The sequence below is a fragment of the Penicillium macrosclerotiorum genome (assembly GCF_028827735.1).
Source record: "Penicillium macrosclerotiorum strain IBT 26536 chromosome Unknown utg000006l_segment0_segment0, whole genome shotgun sequence".
NCBI classification, from domain to species: domain Eukaryota; kingdom Fungi; phylum Ascomycota; class Eurotiomycetes; order Eurotiales; family Aspergillaceae; genus Penicillium; species Penicillium macrosclerotiorum.
Window position 1 is genome coordinate 3,020,070 of NW_026643085.1, and position 18,677 is coordinate 3,038,746.

Consider the following 18,677-nt stretch of genomic DNA (forward strand, 5'->3'; position numbering starts at 1 on the left):
TCCTTTAGCGATTACGAGATAGAGGACTATATACGAAACTTAGTAAGTATATATTCTATACAGAATAAGTTAAATTTCTTAGTTTTATTATATCCCTAAAAGGTATATCGATAGACCCTAGCCGAGTTACTAATATTATTCTATAGGAATTACTAAAATTATATAGAGATATCTAGGTTTTCCTAGGATTCTATAACTTCTACTATAGATTTATTAGGGATTACTCCTATATTACTCTACCCCTTACTAATCTATTAAAAGGGAGTAAGAATAGGCGAAAACTAGGTTAAGTAAAGCTAAACCTTAATAAAAGGGTAGTATTTCGTTACCTAATTATAGCCTTTTAACGTATTCCACAAGCGAGCCGAACACCCCATCCAAAACGCGCTTCCTACGCGTCACCTACTATCTTCCACCATATACTATGCTACCAAAACGTTCCGAAAAACGCTCAAAATCGCTAGATAGGGAGGGTAGGATACTACTTGCTATCAAAGCTATTCAAAATGATACTACCCTATCTATACGAAAAGCAGCAGCGGTTTATAGCGTGCTAGAGAGCACGCTTCGAACGCGTATAAAGGGTGTTTTAAATCGCTAGGAAACACGCGCAAATAGTTATAAATTAACACAAGAAGAAGAAGATTCGCTTTGCTAGTAGATACTATCGCTAGACGCCCGAGGAGCGTCTCCTAGGCCTTCGTATATTCGAGATATAGCAAATCTTCTACTAGTAGCGCGCGGCGATACTATACCTACTACTATAGGTGTAAATTAGTCTTCTAATTATATTAAGCGGCGACTAGAGCTTTATACACGATTCTCTAGACGCTACGACTATCAACGTGCGTAAAACGAAGATCCTACTAGCCTACGTGCGTAGTTTAGGCTAGTAGAGCGTACGATTTATGAAAACGGGATCCTTCCTAACGATATCTATAACTTTAATAAAACAGGCTTTATAATAGGCTTGATATCTACTACTAGAATCGTTACACGGAAGGATCTATACGGTCGGAAGCTACTATTACAACCTAGAAATCGGGAGTAGGTAATAGTAATTGAATCTATATCGGCTACCGGCTTCTCGCTTCCGCTGTGTATAATATTTAAAGGGAAGGTTTATATTGCTAGCTAGTTTGATAACCTTCCTAGCGACTAGCGATTCGAAATATCACCGAACGGTTAGACTACCGACGATATAGGCCTACGCTAGCTAGAAAAGCTCTTTATTCTAGCAACTACTAGTCGTACGCAAGGCAAATATCGCTTGTTAATATTAGACGGTCATAGAAGCTATCTAACACTACAATTCGACCAAATCTGCTAGCAAAATAACGTTATACCACTCTGTATACCGCCGCATTCGTTATATCTTCTACAGCCGCTAGATATAGGATGTTTTGCTATCCTTAAATGCGCATACGGTCGCTTAATTAAGGCCCAAGCTCGCCTAGGATATAACTATATCGACAAGCTCGACTTCCTAGAATCCTATACCCTAGCACGCTAGGAAGCCTTCCTACCTAGCACTGTACAATCAAGCTTCGCCAGCGCCGGCCTAGTTCCGCTAGATGCCGACCGAGTCCTATCGAAGCTTAATATATCGCTTCGAATACCTACACCTCCTACTACTACTAGTAGGCCTAGTAGTAGGAGTAGCGCTTTCGTGCCTACTACGCTACATACGATTAAGCAGCTTAGCAAGCAAGCATCATCTATCAAAGCTCTACTACGCAAGCGCTCGCGGTCGCTAGGAAGCCCTACAGAGAGAGCGCTAGATTAATTAATTAAGGGGTGCCAATTAGCGATGTATAACGGAGCGCTTCTAGCACAGGAAGCTAGGGATTTACGCCAATTCAACGAGAAGAAGCGTTAAAAACGCACACGGTCTACTCGCCAGATATCTAGGCAGCAAGGTTCTATGGTCGGCGAATCTATATCTCTAGTTTCAACGTTGCCAGCAAGCGTTGAAGCTATTCAAAACGATAATGCAGAGCTTCCTCAGCAGCCTACTAAGGGCGCTAAGCCTACTACTAAGCGTGTATTTCAATGTTCTGGATGTGGGAATATAGGGCATAAGATTACTCGGTGCCCTAGTAAATAGTTGAATTAAATATATGGCGTTTTGGTGGAAAAATAGTGTTTTCAAAAAGTAGTGGTTGGTAGGGTGCGCAGCTCGCTTGTGTGCGCAGCTCGCTTGTGGAATACGTTATCATTTGGTTATTATATAATAGAGAGGCTTAGTAACTAGGGTGACAGAGAGTCTATCCAGGTCAAGAACATATAGTTTTATAATTAGGGAGAGAGTAAACGTTCAAAAATGAAACCGATTTCACCGCCTTAATTTTCAGAATCAATATTCGCGTTCTTATGTATACCCTTTGCCAACCCTTAGCTAATCACCGAAATATTTCAATTTACCTCTGAAGTGTTTTTACTCCCGTCATAACGAGTGTTCGCTTTTATCAATGACCAGAGGGGGTTTACCACCATGAACTAGCATCTTACAGAATTTAAAGTTGGTGGGGCCATATTAGTGCAACCCCCGCATTCCCCACAGGTATGAGGTCACGAGTCACGCGAGACCACTTCCTGGTTTCCCCTCTGGCTCCTTGTCCTTCGACTTTCTCTATCTACACCACGACATTCAGCTGAAATTCACATAGCTCAAAAAGTGAGCATACACTTAATTGTCTAGAACTCCACTGATTCTTCTAGTGACTCGCTCGCACAAGCTCAATGATCGTGACCATCTGCCCGATGGTATGATGGCAACTCGTGACCCTCTGCCGCGCTATTTTGCAAAATCGGGGCCTACCGATGCGGATCCTCGCAAGACGAAGAAAGATGGAGGTGGAAAAAGGAATTGGTGAGAATTGCCGAAAGCCAATTTTTATCAAGAAACAATTTTGCTAAACGGCTACAGGGGTCGCTCTGGAGATGAAATGCAGGATTACGGTTATACATTCACCAATACTCGGCGTCGATCTAATAGCAGCACTCAAGGTCTTTCGGATTTTCAAACCAAGTTTGAAACAGTTGAATCAGAGCCTGTTTTTGAGGAAGAGCTCCATGGGCTTTCGGAAGGGACTGTGATAGACGAGAGTGTCGTAACAAAGGTTGAGAGCACTAGTAGCAGCACTGAAAGTGAAACCGACCAGACGGCGGTGCGAAAGTAGGGGATATGGCGCATTTTGACATGATTGATTTTCCAAGGGGTCATGGAATGTGACTGCTGCCTTCTCTCAAGTCTCTCAAATGATCTTTCATATTTGGCCATAGTTCAGGGACGTTTGCCTTGGCTAATTACACACCTTTTTCGTCCTCCAACAAGGCATCATCAGATAGCAGCGAGACAGAACGGCAGATCGTCTGCAATGGCTAGAAATCCATCCACATACCCAGAAATTAAGAATCCATACTTAACAATGCCAAGTCAAATTGAACTATTTCATGTATATCACAAGTCTTTTATGCAGTAGGCCATCATAGCTCCAAGCAGAGCAAAGCCAATCCATTGGAATTCATCTTGGTCGGGTCTTGGATTCCATAGGGAAGTCAAAGGCTGCATGTCCCCTCACCTGCAAGGTCAGTAGAGGTCAATTTAGACCCAATCAATGTGAACAGGTTCTGAAACCAGAAATCAAGTTTCCCAGTCTCAACATATGCACGAAGAAGGTCGTCTTCTCGCTTCAGGTCCATAGTTATCCGAGCCTTTTGCTCTGGGCGAAAGCGTGATGCAAGAATGTCAGATTCTGACCCTGCCATCAAAGTCTCAGCTGGAGAAAGAGGCTTGAGCAGAGACTGAGAGGTGAATCTGGCCCGGTCTGTAGATGATATGTTAGCCCGAAGATTGGTCAAGGAACGTGGCCAAGACTCACCATTTAAACACAAGCACAAAGTTTGGTAAAGCACAGTGTCTCGAGCCGAGCCATCCAGATCTCCATTTGACAATTCAGCAGCTTTACCACGGGCCTCCCAGTTGTCTTTGAGCATGCAACGTCGCCATATCAATTTTCTTATCGCCGAGGCATATGGGGCATCTTGCTGCACGTAGCGACTGTGATCAAGCACTTGAAGAGCCTGATAGAATTCTCGTCCATGAAGATCATTGTCGCTGTCATCAGAGGGGTTGACGGAGCTCATCAGAGTGAGGAGATCAATAAGACCATCCGCACCAATGACATTTCTATGAACCAGACCGGAGAGAGCGTCGCCTAATATATCATGAAGGGAAGGGAAATTCTCCGCAAGATGGCCTCCAAAGTAATCGAGGGCCAACTCCGCCGCTGCTTTCCGGTCAATTGCGCCCTCAAAGACTGACTTGACACTGGCATGAAGGTTGTCCTGAATCTCGTCAATCTCGTTGTAATCACCGAGTCGTCGAATGTCCTCCTCCAAATCGGAACGGTGTGCTGGAGATGGGCTTTTTTCGTTGGAAGCCAATTTTCCGAGTTTTGCTAATGATATTTGCACACGATGATTCCACAATTCCTGTTCACCACTGAGTGCAAGGCTCTCCAAACAGACGGCAGCGGTGTCACAGTCAGCTTCCCCAGTCACGTCATTGATCCAGCTCAATCTAGAATATGAAGAAGATTTTCGAAGAAATCTAGTGACATGTTGCTGGTATTTGCGCATGGAAAGCAATGCACCAGGGTGACCCATGGAAATCTGCCGTGAAAAGTACGCATCTGCCCAAGCTTCACCGAATTTCTCAAAATACTGCGAAATTCTGTAATTCACATCTGCTTCATTCGTGGCCATTCCAGGAACATCCACAAAACCATCTTGGGATGACTGGTTCTTCGCCTGATCTTGGAGCTCGATAATTAGCTCGACGAGAGCTCCCATGTCTCGGAACCGTTCCGCAAGACCAAGTGCATCTTGCAAATGTCCAATTCCTGCGAGTTTGAAGAGCTGCCACTTGCGTTCCTTGATGTGAGATTGCTCGATTAAAGCACTTTCATCGGACAATTTGGAATCTCCCTGTGCGTCAAGCCAGCGCGTCCGCTCTCGGTGCATCTGACCGAGAACTCGAAGATGACGCGCACTGTTTTCAGCAATCTTTTTCAATACCTGAGTATCTGGCGCATCTGCATTTGATGTTTTTTGTTGAATCCAAGCTCGACAGCTGTCTAGCTCCCAATTCAATAGATGACCTGTTTCAGTGTAGCCCACCGCTCTGGATGTCCAGAACTCTGGTAGTTCCTCGTACCCATCAGCAAGGACGCCATCTTCGACAAAGTCATCACTCAACCCGTATAAAGAAGCATACTCGTCACGATATCGGTAGGCGGTTTCCGTAATGGCGAGGAACAGCTCGCTTGCTTCGAGAATCTGCTCCGAGAGCTTTCGTGCTTGCCTGGATGAATTACCCTTGCGAGGCTTGATCGCATTTTTAATCCAGGGAATTATATGTTCCATCTGGTAAGAATCTCTCAAGAACCACTGCCGTACCGTATCAACTCCACCTTGAGGAAGATCTGAGCGAGTTTTGAACCTATCATTCATTGATTCAATCACATGGCTCAGAAAAGCGCCTTCTCTGTTGTTCTGTAGTGATTCCTCGAGTTTCCACATGGCTCTTTGTGCAGCAAGCTTTTCGGCCCCCCATAGAAGTTCCCATTTTGCTGGGCGGCTTAGGGGATTGCCTTTTCGAAGCAATAATGACGCAAGGTCACTGAGGGCCTTGGCTCTCAGCCTGAGGTTTTGGTCGATGGAGATTGCAGATGTAGGGATAAATCGTGACCTTGACTGGAGAAGCTCCCTGCTGATCTCCAGCGAAGCCTGCTCAATTTCAGCTGCGGGAAAGTCGAGATCACTCTCCCAAAGGAGGTTTAAGGGGTTCTTTGCCATGGTGCCAAAGAAGATTGCCTGTTCAAGTTTGTGCTTTGCGGTAACTTGGCCTTCATCGGCTTCCTCCTCAATTGAGAATTGGGGAGTCACACTGACCCGAACAACACCAAAGTTTCGAATCATCATAACACATGCTGTGCTATTATGACCATCTGCTCGGTCATCCAGGCCATACCCGAGAATTTCATAACCACTGCCAGATCGAAGATGGATGGTATCTTGAAACGCCTGAGGTAATTTGTGCGAATCCAAAAGGAGTTGTGAGGTCGGCGTTTGTTCAATGCTAGCGAGAGATATAAGAATGAGAGACTGGCCGAGAAGAATGAAAGCAGTATGTCCTGGTCTTGAAACTAGAATCCTTGGTTTCAAGTCACTCTGCACGATAGGTATTGCCTGAAGGTCAACGGCTCGAGCAGACAATATGCGAGTGCCGTATCCTGACAAATGCATCTCAACAACGAACAAGGTTTTCGACTCCAGCCACTGTGGCGTACTAACAACAAGGAGCAGTCGCCATGATTCGTCAGAACCCTGGAGATCAGTTCCGTCAGGGGTCTGTTGTGTGGAAACAGCAAAATCCATGACTTTGAGATCCGTGTCTCCAGGTGCCACAGCAGGATCCTGAGGGATAGTGGCCGCAATGTCTCCTTTGATGTCATATTTTTTCTTCAATGCATTGCCGTGGTTCCAATGAGTGTCCCATATCTCCACCCATCCAGAAGAAGTGGCTATAATAACGTCTCGTTGTCCTCGTTGGCGGGATGCGCCTGCTCGAACCGCCGTTACTTCCTTCCTCCAATACCCCCCACCTAAGACATTCTTGATTCCACCCAAAAACCCGCCTCCGCCACTCACAGTACTCCTCAGGAAGTTGACGAGCACCGAGGGTTTCCCTTGGGGGTCTCGGAGGCTGATATGTGCCACTCGTCCAGACGAGAATGCGACAATGACTCCCGAGGGTTCACAATTCATGACCTCGGTCGCATATTCGCCGGAGAGTAGACCAGGCGTGATTCCTTGAATTCCACTTTGCTTCTGCCGAGGTAGCCCCAGAGAAGCAGCACTCGATACCGTTTCCCAGTATATGACTTTCCCCGTGGTTGGTACAATGACAAGAAGACCGGGGTATTCTCCAGTGGCAGCAGAGAGTAAAACGCCGAGTGGTACCGCGCCATTGGGATCTCGGCATGACTCGGGGATTAAGACGGTAAATGTTTGCGAAGGTGATGGGGCAGACGTAGGCGTCGAATAGGGCCATATGATCGCATGGGAATTAGTCAATGCCAGAGCATGGTTATGAGTGGGAGCAAAAAAGCACCGGAGTGGCTCTTTGCAGTACAATGTCAGTGACACGAGCAAGAAAGTAATGGAGCGATAGAAACAATATGCTTGTACCTGAAAGTGAGCCTCGGATTTGATCTGGTAAAGCAGGAAGTTGATCGACTGTATAGTAATCGGTGCTTGACTGTCGGATTTTTCAAGGGGAAATGTTAGCGCTGGCCCTGAAGATACAGAATATAAGAGATAAGGAGGGAAATAAGGCTAACTCACCAGCACAATTGTCCCTTCAAGGGGATCTCGAAGCCCTTCTGTCAGTTTGGTATTCCGGATGGGGAGATGTGATTCGGTACCGATGGAGTCGGAAATCACTTCATTTTTGTTGCCTAGGCTAGAATTCGATGCATCGGCTATGTCCCTTTGGTCGCGATCAAGCCCTTTAGACGGAGAGTCACCTGCTTGCCGCAAAACCGAGCGCTGTCGCTTTGCTTTTGGAGGATTGACAGAGTCATCGGAACTGGTTCTCTGGCGCCTTCGAGGGTTGCGCCCTGCTGCTCCTTTAGGAACAAACATTTTGTGGATTCTATTGAGTCGTCTTCATGCAAGGTCCTGGCTCAGGCCAGAGAAGACAGGATAAGGAGCGTTGAAGCGTCAAGCGATGCGCGACGAATAATCAGCTGTGGAAAGGGCAGTAAATAAAGACGTTCGACCGAAGGCGGTGAGAGCGGAACGCGAGAGTACTTCCCTTGTCGCCCTCGATCGAGGTCCTGAGTATGCCCGGATGCCCGGATGTATAATGAAAAATGAACAACATGCCGTTAGTATTTATAGCTACAATGATAATTACATGTGGATTATTGACGCTGGTTGATCTTCAAACTCTATGGCATCTTCTTCTATTCCTAGTGAAAGTCAGCTTTAGCCTTCCACTGGACTGGGTTCTTGGTCTTGTTCTATACGAAATAAGAAAATAATTTGATTTGCACATCTTTGTTGACTGTTTAGAATCAACCTGTAACCAATTCCAAAGCCCTAGCTGTGAGAGTTCCTTCATATCTTCACATTTGGGCTGCGAGGTTTCTCAATATGCCTGTTCGGGTCCGATTTCCCCGAGGCGCGGGAGCCCCAGGCTCACGTGAACCTTCCCCAGCCCCACGCGGAGGTCACTGTCGACGTGGGCAGCTTCAGAAGTCGAGTTGGCCGTGACACTCCTCTCAATTCATCGCTCTGTCTCTAGCAAGGCAATCACGATGCTTTCACGCTGTGCTGAACAGATCATGACCAATGCCCAGCGTGGCGTGTTCGGACAATAAAGTGGCCATGAATTCCAGACGACACCTGTCAGGACTCATCGGGTGTCCTGTGGCAGCTATGATGCTAAGGAACCCATCTGTCATTTCTCTTTCACGCAGAAATCTTCATACCGCTCTGTTCTTTCCTGGTATGTGCGCTCTTTTCCTCATCAGCCCACCAATATGCACTAAACAACTATCTTACCAGGCCATGGGGTTCAACGACTAGGCATGGCAACGCCTTGGATGGACCGATTTCCCAGAACCACGACCCATTTCTTGGACGAGATGAATTCAATACTAGGATTCAACCTCTCTAGTATCATATCCGATGGCCCCAACTCCAGATTAAACCGGACTGAAAATGCACAGCCCGCCATTATGGCTATCTCTGTTCTCATCCTCCGTATACTTGAAACTGAGTATGGATTTGATACCAAGTCTCGGGTTGATGTCACCCTCGGTCATAGTCTAGGGGAATTCTCCGCACTGGTCGCTGCGGGTTATGTTAAATTTGCAGATGCACTTAGGTTAGTTCATCGTCGAGCTGAAGTTATGGCGCGCTGTACACGACAGATGGCAGAGCAATCAGGCGAAAATTTCGGCATGGTGGCCCTTATTTGCGAACCGGACCATCTGGATGGTCTGCTAAGGACCGTCTATGAATTTCTTGGCCTGGGAGCCACACGCCTGGATGACACGAGCCAAATCACGCCACCAATTCAACAGGTTATGGTGGCCAATATCAACTCCCCCAACCAGATAGTTCTTAGCGGAAGCATCGAACGGATTAGGGCTCTTCTTGTCCAGCTACGTCAATTTGGAGGGCATGACCCGCGTGCAGTGAGACTGAAGAGCGACAGCCCATTTCATAGCCCGGTGATGTCGCCGGCTGCCGAGTATATGGGAGCCGCCATGGACGAAATTGATCTTACGTTTCCAACTACGCTACCTTGCATATCCAACATCACTGCGATGCCTTTTCGTTCGAGGCAGGACCTTAAGCAACTGCTTTCCCGACAATGCACCGACACGGTGAGATGGTGGGATAGCGTTCGCTATCTTCACCAAGAACGAGGGGTGAGGCGCTGGATTGGAATTGGACCTGGAAAAGTCGGCCGGAATCTCGTCGGAAAAGAGGTCGGCAGAGTGAACACCAAAGGAGGAGGTGTATGGGCGGTCTCTAGCCCCCGAGAAATGGAGGTCATGGTGGCATCCTTGGAACAAACCGAATAAGGACCCGATATATGGGTGGGCTCGATCGACTGTATCGAACCATTGGTGTTCGATTCATAAGGTTGCTGATATATAGTTACTCAACCATGACACCCTCGGGAAAACCAAGTTTACGTCATTTCTATACGTATGCATTGCTGTTCATGAGACTGTAGTCTACAAGGCAGTACCCGGGGCCCAGTTTGCACCGATACGCTGGACATCGGCTAGAAATCTTGGATTAGAGATTGATTGACAGGAGGATGCCGAGCTGGCTGCCATCTCAGATGTAGGCGCATGGTCATCTGGAGAATAGAAAGGATTCTGCAATAGCTGAATGTACGCATTCTGCAAAGCACGAAACGCCTAGCGCTTATTGATTAGCTCGTGATTTACACCGGAAAGGCTTTTGTATTCTTCATGAGAGACCTACTGGCTTTAAATCGGAATCCCGCAAGCCACTAACCGCAGGCCCCGCTGATTTGCTCCCAAAGGCAGATTCTTGTCCAAACAGATCCACGACGATAAGGAATTTGACCCCAGTTGTGGTGAGCCATCCATAAGCAGCCAATCTCTCATCAATGGCATGAAGGAGGCCCAGGTCCTGATCGATGGAAGTTTGCTTGCGCCGAATCTCAAAGATATCAAGACAGGAGTTCAGCAAGAAGGAGAATTTGATTGAGGCATCATCATAAGGTGGGAAGAGAGAAATGTGGAGCGGGTTATCCTAGACCTCAAATGGTTAGCAGGTGACCAGCAGAGGGCGGGCACGCGCAACAGGTTCGACATCTTGTCACGTACAGCTTTCCCAATGATCCCAATACAGGCAATCTTAGGCCCAGGCATTCTGCAAGATGTTTTCTCGGAATCCTTTCCGGATCTGATTAGGTCGAGAAGAGAGAGAAAGGGAGAGGGACTTGGTTGTTATTCGGACTCCGCTCCGTGGAGGCTGAGAAGGAGAGAAGGTAAAGGGAAGCAGGATTCCTCGAGGGTCTCAAGGTGACAATAATGATCAGGGAATGTCAATCATCTCTTTTGCGCAGATGAGCTTAGCGTTGAAAGTAAGAATAGATGCCCCGCTCCGCGGCAGGTACAAACGAGGATGCGAAGGCGGGGAGACTCCCGTACTGTCGATATCCGCTCAGGAGCTGCCTGACCAACTTTTTTTAGCCCGATGTCATGCACCTGATTACCTCATCCCGCTCTTCCACTGCGAATCCTCCGCGATTGTCCCTAGTTTGGCTACCGAATCAACTATAGGGTAGTTTATCAAGGACGTTCCGATGGTAATGTTGGATGTACAAGCACATAATGACCCCCAACCCCCTGCCCAACCCCCTGGTTATTTTGGGCACCCCTGGTCGGTCGCATTGTCGACACCGACTTCTTCTTAGTTAATCAACTATTTAACCACTCCCTATGATGTAGTAAACTTCACTAGCGAACGGGACATTAGACGTTAGTCCCAATCACCACTGAGCTAGATAAGCACCGGGGTGCCTCTGACTGAGAAGAGCCCATATTGCACGTGATCACAAGCGCTGCACCAATGATCGAGGGTTCAATTCCCGTTACTTGGCACTCACCGCCTTTACCATACTGTACCATAAAAACAGACAAAGTATCTTGACTGACCATTCAAAAACGCGTTCATCGCTTACCTGAGCCTGCGCAAACCTGACCGTACGCCTTTCTTCTTACCATCCTTTCCCGTCAAAAGTCCTCCTTACCAGGTCATCGGCCGCCACACAGCTATCCGGGTTCAGACTTACCCTCCTCTCGACTTCAATCATGTTGCCCATGGCGAGACCCGCCATCTCTGGTGCTCTATGTGGTAAGAATGGAAGAAATGTCCCGGAGATACATTGTCGACATCTCTCTGATTTAAACATAGTGCGCCCTCAACTGGTGTCATGCCTTCGTGCTCAGCCCATTGCCGCCCTGTCGACCTCGTCCATGAAATCAGCGACGGCCCTGGAGCGCCAATCCTCCCCAGGACAGTCTCTTACTGCATCCGGCAAGGTTCGAAAGGAGGTTCCTCTTCCCAGCCAAGAGAAGAAGGAGGGTGCGATGCAATATGTCTTGTTGGTATCCCCCGCCGGCTCGTTGCCTCTGTTTTCCCCACTGACTTAGACGGAAATCCAGGACCACCCTTGATCAGGTCACCAATTGGGCGCGTCAAAGCTCCCTGTGGCCGATGACCTTCGGTCTTGCTTGCTGTGCCGTCGAAATGATGCACCTCTCCACCCCCCGCTATGACCAGGATCGCCTGGGAATCATCTTCCGAGCCTCCCCGCGACAGTCCGATGTGATGATTGTGGCCGGCACATTGACAAATAAGATGGCACCAGCCCTCCGTCAGGTCTACGATCAGATGCCTGATCCCCGCTGGGTTATTAGCATGGGTAGCTGTGCCAATGGTGGTGGCTACTATCACTACAGCTACTCCGTTGTCCGCGGTTGCGATCGCATTGTTCCCGTGGATGTTTATGTTCCTGGATGTGAGTTTTCCCTCTCTTTCGGATAATTTTCTATTTGTGGCTTTGCTGACCAGATAAACAAGGCCCTCCCACATCCGAGGCATTGATGTACGGGATTTTCCAGCTGCAGAAGAAGATGAGACATACTCGAATCACACGCATGTGGTACCGGCGCTGAGCATTGGGGAGGGGGGAAGGAAATGCGTTTTTGTTTCTCATGCTTGTGCCATTCCGACGGGCTCAAAATTTTCTATCTTTCCGTCTATTGTGGTTTCTTCGTTTCTTTCGACTTTGTATATCAACCCTAGGCCTATCTATCTTGAGGTGAACTTCATCAAATTTCCATCTTTCTAGCCTGTAGCCCGAGTGTAACTCTTATTTCATATTTGATATTCTACTGACAAATCCAGGCAGCAGTGATCTAGCCTTAGAGCATGATCTGAAAACAGTTCGAATGATTTGCTGGCATTCTCGCATCATGAGGTGAAGCTACATACGCGAATTGACTTGTTTCTACTTCGCCCCGTTGAATATAAATTACATTGCTTGCGTACTTTTCTTTAGGTTGATTGAATGGTCTCGGTGCCTAGATCTAGTCACAAGGAGCGTACAAATCACACTCGACCTCGTCAAAATCGCTTCTTGGATTAACCATTGACCATGACACCTCCATTGGGATGCAGACACTGCCCAGAGATGTAACTGCTATCTTGGCTTGCGAGAAAAACGAAACAAGTGGCCACTTCGCTTGGTTGTCCAGGCCGACCGATTGGGACCGCGTGGAATTGTTCCATCGCGGCCGTTTGCATGGTTGATGGGATCAGCGGTGTCCAGACTAAGAAGTTCATTAGAAAATGAATACAAAATATGAAAGTCGCAAAGACTTACTTGGACCTGGGCAAACACAGTTAACCCGAATGCCTTTCTTGACTTGTTGATTCGACAGGGCTCGTGTAAATGCTACTATAGCTCCCTTTGTTGCCGTGTAATCTAAAAGATCACCCCGACCAATGTATGGATTGACGGATGAGCAATTGATGATGGTTGCACCACGCTTCATATGTGGCAGCGAATATTTGGAAAGATAGAAGAATGAATGGATGTTTGTGTCGAAGGTCTTCTCCCATTGGTCTCTGCGGAAGGATATCAGCTGCAAGATACCAAGAGCAGAAAGGATTTGGCAGCGTACTCGTCTAATTCACTGATGTCACTCAGCATGTTCTGAAAGGCGGCGTTATTTACCAAGATGTCGATTCCACCCATCGATTGCAAAGCAGTGTCCACCACCTGTCGACAATTTTCTCTCTTTCGCAGATCAATGGCCAGACAATGGCACTGGCGTCCCATCTCCTCCACTCTCCTTTTGGTTTCTTGTGCATCCTTCTCCTCCTCTGGCAAATAGACAATTAGGCTCGAAGCACCTTCCATGGCGAAAAGAATTGCTGTCGCCCGTCCAATACCTGAGTCACCACCAGTAATAATGGCCTTTTTACCCTCAAGTTTTCCGGCGGCCTTGTAAAGTTGATAGCCACCGTCATCAGTTGGTATATGGGTGGAGACCGGTTTGGGGTCCTCCATGTCAGATTGCAGACCTGGCTTTGTCAGGTGCTGGATGGGAATCTTGTGACCTAATTAATTTAACATACATCAATACTCTTCTTTATCAGCGGAAACTGAGAAGGTTTACCTGGCTCAAACTGGGACCGAGACCCGCTTGCTGGCCTTTCAGTGTACTGTGCAACTGGCGGCATCCCGGGGATCTTTTTTGAAGTGAGAATGATTAAAGGGAAGAAAATTTTTGAGAAAATATTGAGAAAGAAGGGTGTGCGTATGAGAACAAGATATTTAGGATAAAGAATATTGTCGATTGAGCGTCAAAGTTGCTATTTAAGCAACCCGAAATGCGTCTTCGTCACCATGACATTCGAACAGACGAGAGGTTCTCAAAAGAACCACGGGGCTTCTCTTCTAGTGGAATCTTGATTGCTAGTACAAGAAGCCAGATCCTCTCAAGACATCTTTGGCCCAAGCTTTCTCTTCAGTGGCCACAGGATATAGTGTTGTCTCTCGAGCGTGGCGTTGAGCACGGCGATATTTCAGCATCCATGCAAGTCTAGAAAGGACTAGACCCACAAAATAGAACAATTGGTTTGTTGCTCTGTTTTAGACTGGATGAATTAGTAGAGCAGCGTGGCTACCTGTTGCCACGTTGGGGCAAAGTAAAGATTCATGGCGACTATGATGGTAGTTTGTCGTCACTGTTGAGTTCTACATACGCCCCTACAAAGAATCAATCCGAGTACATCGTGCTGTGTATCATTACAAGTGAGATATACAGAGAAGACACCTTCCCAGCCACTTGTCGTGCGTAGAAAGCAGACGTGGATAGGATTATCGGTTGCTATTCGAACTCTTTAAAGGGCGACAACAACCACGTGATTGAAGATAGAATCTGCAGGGCTGTTACACTTCTGCTGCCAAAAAGAGATTGCACGGTAGACTGCCAATAGTTTTTCTGACAGTATATGGACTTTTCCGATCCCTTTATCCATCCACGCAACTGCGAAGCCATGACTCTGGGTTCGAATGTATTGGTTTGGTCGCTACGGCCTCAGGAATACTCAGCCCGCCTTATCTTATCGCCGCACCGGGTGTGATTGGCTCCTGGCCCGTCTCCATCCGACAATTTTTCTTCCCTGAGATTCCCTTGACAGTCGCAGCCATACATCTCCCTGCAATCATCTCGATGGCGACAACTGAGAAAGGGTCACGGCCCGATAATTCAAAAGAGGCAACCTTCTCTGCGATGCTGTCAAATCCATGGGTTTTTCTTCACCCGACAATTCACCTGCATACCCAGATTGCAGATTCTGCGAAGCAAATTCTGGATCCATTGGCAACATCGATTGCTGAGGGTCAGGCTATTCGTCGAAAAGCCAACAAGAAGCGCAAGCGAGCCCATGCCGAATCAGATGATGTCCCATCTCTACAGTTGAAGAGTCTTTATGTCGACGGTTTTACTTCCAACCAAATCTGGGAACAAGCGACCAGAATTCTCGAGTCCGCGGGGAGCGAGGTGGAGCGCGATGTCACACTGCTTAGCAAATACCATAATTCGCTCTTGCCCTCTGACAAAGAATCTCCCGAATCATTGGATGTCTCCGACCTCGAAGATACTGGATCTGAGAGCGACGATGCGGATGACATGTCGGATCACTTTTCAGATAATTCTGACTTCGACGATAAGGACGCCGAGGAGGATCTGGAAGAACTCGAGGAATTGGAAGAATTGGAAGCTGCGGGCGCGACAGATGAAGCTATGTCCGAGACGGATTCGGTTGAGGCTGATCCCGGTACCTATGTTGAAGATCGCTTTGGGCTGAATGACGGGTTCTTTTCAATCGACGAATTCAACAAACAAACCGAATTGTGGGAGAGACAAGACGCCAAGGGGGCCATTATAGATGAAGAGAGTGATGACGAGGTTGACTGGCACGCCAACCCTCTCGATCTTGGAAATTCCATGGCCGTTGCCAATGCGAGCTCAAGGAAACCACGGCAAAACATTGGAGACGACAATGACGAGATGCGTGACGAAATGGACGGTGACAGCGAAGAGGAAGGCCCAACCTTTGGAAATATGGATCTACACGGAGTGTCCGATACCGATTCCAATGGAGATGACTCCGATACTGACGAGGCTGACATGTCCGGTCTCACCAACGCCAACGACATTAGATATGCCGATTTCTTTGCCCCGCCTCCGCGCAAGCCCTCATCGAAGAAAATACGGGCACTTCCAAAGACTCAGCCAACCCAGGAATCGCTAGATGATGATGTTGATCGCGCCATGGCCGACGTTCGGCGCGATTTATTCGATGAGTCCGAGGGCGAGGAGGACAAGGTGGAAGAGTCTACTAGCGGGCTGCAAGGTGGACGGTCCACGCACGAGAAGCAACGAGCACAAATTGCAGATGAGATTCGCCGCCTCGAGGCCGCGAATGTCGCGAAGAAAGAATGGATGCTGGCTGGTGAAGCCAGAGCGGTTGAACGACCCATGAATTCGCTGATTGAAGAAGATCTTGACTTCGAGAGGGTGGGCAAGCCCGTTCCTGTTGTGACGAACGAAACTACAGAGGACATTGAAGCGCTCATTAAACGACGAATTCTTGCCAAGGAATTTGATGAAGTGATCCGTCGCCGCCCAGGGACAGTTGACGCTCAGGCTTCACGACGAGGTCGGTTTGAATTGGAGGACACAAAGGCCCAGCAAAGTCTGGCTGAAATCTACGAAGCCGACCACCTTCGCGCTACGGATCCAAACTACGTTGACCCGAAGAATCAAAAACTCATGCGCGAGCATACCGAGGTGACTAATCTCTGGAAGGAGATCAGCTCTCAGTTAGATTTCTTGTCCAACTGGAATTACAAACCCCAGGCCCCCCAGGCGACCATCAATACCGTCTCTGATGTGTCTACAATTGCAACTGAGGATGCTCGCCCGACGGCTGGCAGTGCCGCCGGCGGGCCCTCCGCACTCGCTCCTCAGGAGATCTACACGCCCGGTGATGATGGCCGAGTCGCCGGAGAGGTGGTCCTGAAGACCGGGGCCACGATTGCCAAGGATGAGATGAGTCGCGAGCAGAAAGCTCGGATGCGTAGGCAGAAGAAAACCCAGAAGAAGGCTGATACAGGGGTCGCATCCCAAACAAGCAAGACTGCTGATAAGAAGCAACTGGTGGCCGATTTGACGAAGGGCGGTGTTAAGGTGATAAACAAAGAGGGTCAAGTCACTGATATGAGTGGAGGGAAAGTAGAAGCCAGTACTAAGACTCGCGCTGATGCTTTGAAGCTGTGAGGCTTGTCATTGTATGTTATAAATGGAACTCGGAGTCAACCCTTTACATGGTCAAATTTCATTTCTCCACGAGTTGGATAATGCTATCGTTTCATTCAGTCATGGCCCGTTTTCTCTGCTATTTCTATAATGTGCATGGGTTGGAAACGGTTGGGATGGTCTTAGGGTGCTTGAGGCGGATGGTGTAGAGAAACAAGTTCTCCCGATTGTAGGTCTCGGCGTCGGGGTCATCCCGAATCTGTTCCACGTCAAATGCCTTCCTGGCCATTTTCATGAAACGTAAGTCAGCTCGTCGCCGTCGTTTGTAGCAGAAGTAGCAGACGGAATCGGGGCCGAGGAGGTCGTGGAGAGTGGCAATCAGGAGAGGAAAGGCGGGTTCGAAATAGACGCAATCGGCAGCCAGGATAATGTCAGGTTTGGGCGGGATCTGGGCCGGAACCGGCTCTCCCCAGTTTAGTACAGAGGCGGTCACTTTGGACCGCAGCTGGTTTAGTTGGATATTGGCTTCCATTAGGGAATACATGGGTTGTTGGTCGGTGATATAGATGGGAGTCCCGATGTCACATCCTCGAGCCACGGCGAGCCCTACGAGTCCGCCTCCGGCTCCCAGTTCCACTCTATATCATGTATCAGTAGTTAGTTCACACGAGGAGAAGGGAAAGCCACAATGATCACTGGGAATCCATGGACTACCGACACTATTTTCCCGCGCATATCCGCCGCATGTTGTGAGAGAAGATATTTGCCCAGAACCATCCCTGCCGGCCACAATTGACCGCCACAGCCATTCTTGAGGTCCTCCTTGAGCAACAAGGGTTCTTCAAGAAGTCCATCGAACGTGATGGTGGAGGTCCCCGCCGCTTTGTTGATTCGGGGCGGGGCCAGCGAGTCGCTTACTTTAAAAGGAACATCCGCATCGGACTCAGGGCTCACTGATCTCTCCATGGGCTTTTGGTTTCTGCCGAGGGTTGCTGGAAGAAGGTCGGCAGTCAAGAGGATACCAGATAGCGACGATCAAAGTGTGTCGAAAGAATTGAGAGTACAATCTCTCTCTCTCCAAAAAAAAAAAAAGAACTAGGAATATTCTCGTGTGCGGGATCGCATATCGTCGCCTTATCGCTCGAGATCACATGACTCCAGTTCCTGAAGCTTCTCCGCCTGCGATCTTGCGCTCGTGCTGTCTTCCGCCGTGAAAACCAGATCCTTCAAGTTGGGATTCTGATCATCGTTCACCCCGGAGTGGGGCAAAGAAACGAGCGAGTGGGTTGAAAAAGGAGCTCATTTCTGTTTTGGCGGGGAATCCCGAACTCGTGGAAATGATCTTCATCCAATTGATTGAGGTCTCCCCAGTCCAGCGCCTCCGGTGGCCATGACCTGGAGATCGAGAGATCCCAATCAATAGCATCCAGTTCCAGTGGCATAGCATGCAGGCGAAAAGAAGCTTGCGCCCGTGCGTTGTCTGCTGCGATGATCAACCCAATCCTGCGTAACATCGGACCAACATCTGGCAACTCCACATGGCCAACTTGCCAACCTGTTCACATCGTGACCGTGACCTTTCAGCGTCTGGACCATCTCAACATCCTCGAGATTCCAATTGCAAGTTCTTCAGCCATACCTGGAACAGCCCTGATTTCCCTCTTTCAATGCCACTGGAAATCAAGAAATTCTCCCCCTCCTTTTGACCCACTT

At 48.3% G+C, this 18,677-nt stretch overlaps 8 protein-coding genes across 8 annotated transcripts; 4 read left to right on the forward strand and 4 right to left on the reverse strand.

The window, feature by feature from the left end:
* Positions 1-424: 424 nt before the first annotated feature.
* On the forward strand, positions 425-3,182 carry N7462_006356 (uncharacterized protein; the record flags this gene model as incomplete). Its single annotated transcript, XM_057078074.1, has 3 exons — positions 425-473; positions 2,722-2,872; positions 2,930-3,182. 3 exons carry the CDS (start codon positions 425-427, stop codon positions 3,180-3,182), a joined length of 453 nt encoding a protein of 150 aa, XP_056933654.1.
* Positions 3,183-3,561: 379 nt separating this feature from the next.
* Positions 3,562-7,713, reverse strand: N7462_006357 (putative nuclear pore complex subunit Nup133; the record flags this gene model as incomplete). The annotated part of the gene is made up of 3 exons (XM_057078075.1): positions 3,562-3,830; positions 3,885-7,305; positions 7,414-7,713. 3 exons carry the CDS (start codon positions 7,711-7,713, stop codon positions 3,562-3,564), a joined length of 3,990 nt encoding a protein of 1,329 aa, XP_056933655.1.
* Positions 7,714-8,424: 711 nt separating this feature from the next.
* On the forward strand, positions 8,425-9,668 carry N7462_006358 (ACP S-malonyltransferase; the record flags this gene model as incomplete). Its single annotated transcript, XM_057078076.1, has 2 exons — positions 8,425-8,581; positions 8,641-9,668. The coding sequence occupies 2 exons, from the start codon at positions 8,425-8,427 to the stop codon at positions 9,666-9,668; spliced, it is 1,185 nt and encodes a 394-aa protein (XP_056933656.1).
* A 156-nt stretch (positions 9,669-9,824) lies between these two features.
* N7462_006359 (uncharacterized protein) lies at positions 9,825-10,493 on the reverse strand (the record flags this gene model as incomplete). The annotated part of the gene is made up of 3 exons (XM_057078077.1): positions 9,825-10,013; positions 10,081-10,374; positions 10,449-10,493. The coding sequence occupies 3 exons, from the start codon at positions 10,491-10,493 to the stop codon at positions 9,825-9,827; spliced, it is 528 nt and encodes a 175-aa protein (XP_056933657.1).
* Positions 10,494-11,438: 945 nt separating this feature from the next.
* On the forward strand, positions 11,439-12,305 carry N7462_006360 (NuoB/complex I 20 kDa subunit family protein; the record flags this gene model as incomplete). The annotated part of the gene is made up of 4 exons (XM_057078078.1): positions 11,439-11,481; positions 11,542-11,731; positions 11,793-12,148; positions 12,202-12,305. 4 exons carry the CDS (start codon positions 11,439-11,441, stop codon positions 12,303-12,305), a joined length of 693 nt encoding a protein of 230 aa, XP_056933658.1.
* A 469-nt stretch (positions 12,306-12,774) lies between these two features.
* N7462_006361 (oxidoreductase, short-chain dehydrogenase/reductase family) lies at positions 12,775-13,878 on the reverse strand (the record flags this gene model as incomplete). The annotated part of the gene is made up of 4 exons (XM_057078079.1): positions 12,775-12,962; positions 13,016-13,260; positions 13,317-13,755; positions 13,815-13,878. 4 exons carry the CDS (start codon positions 13,876-13,878, stop codon positions 12,775-12,777), a joined length of 936 nt encoding a protein of 311 aa, XP_056933659.1.
* Positions 13,879-14,873: 995 nt separating this feature from the next.
* On the forward strand, positions 14,874-16,985 carry N7462_006362 (rRNA-processing protein MPP10; the record flags this gene model as incomplete). The annotated part of the gene is made up of 1 exon (XM_057078080.1): positions 14,874-16,985. One exon carries the CDS (start codon positions 14,874-14,876, stop codon positions 16,983-16,985), a length of 2,112 nt encoding a protein of 703 aa, XP_056933660.1.
* A 124-nt stretch (positions 16,986-17,109) lies between these two features.
* Positions 17,110-17,930, reverse strand: N7462_006363 (uncharacterized protein; the record flags this gene model as incomplete). The annotated part of the gene is made up of 2 exons (XM_057078081.1): positions 17,110-17,602; positions 17,683-17,930. 2 exons carry the CDS (start codon positions 17,928-17,930, stop codon positions 17,110-17,112), a joined length of 741 nt encoding a protein of 246 aa, XP_056933661.1.
* Positions 17,931-18,677: the final 747 nt, after the last annotated feature.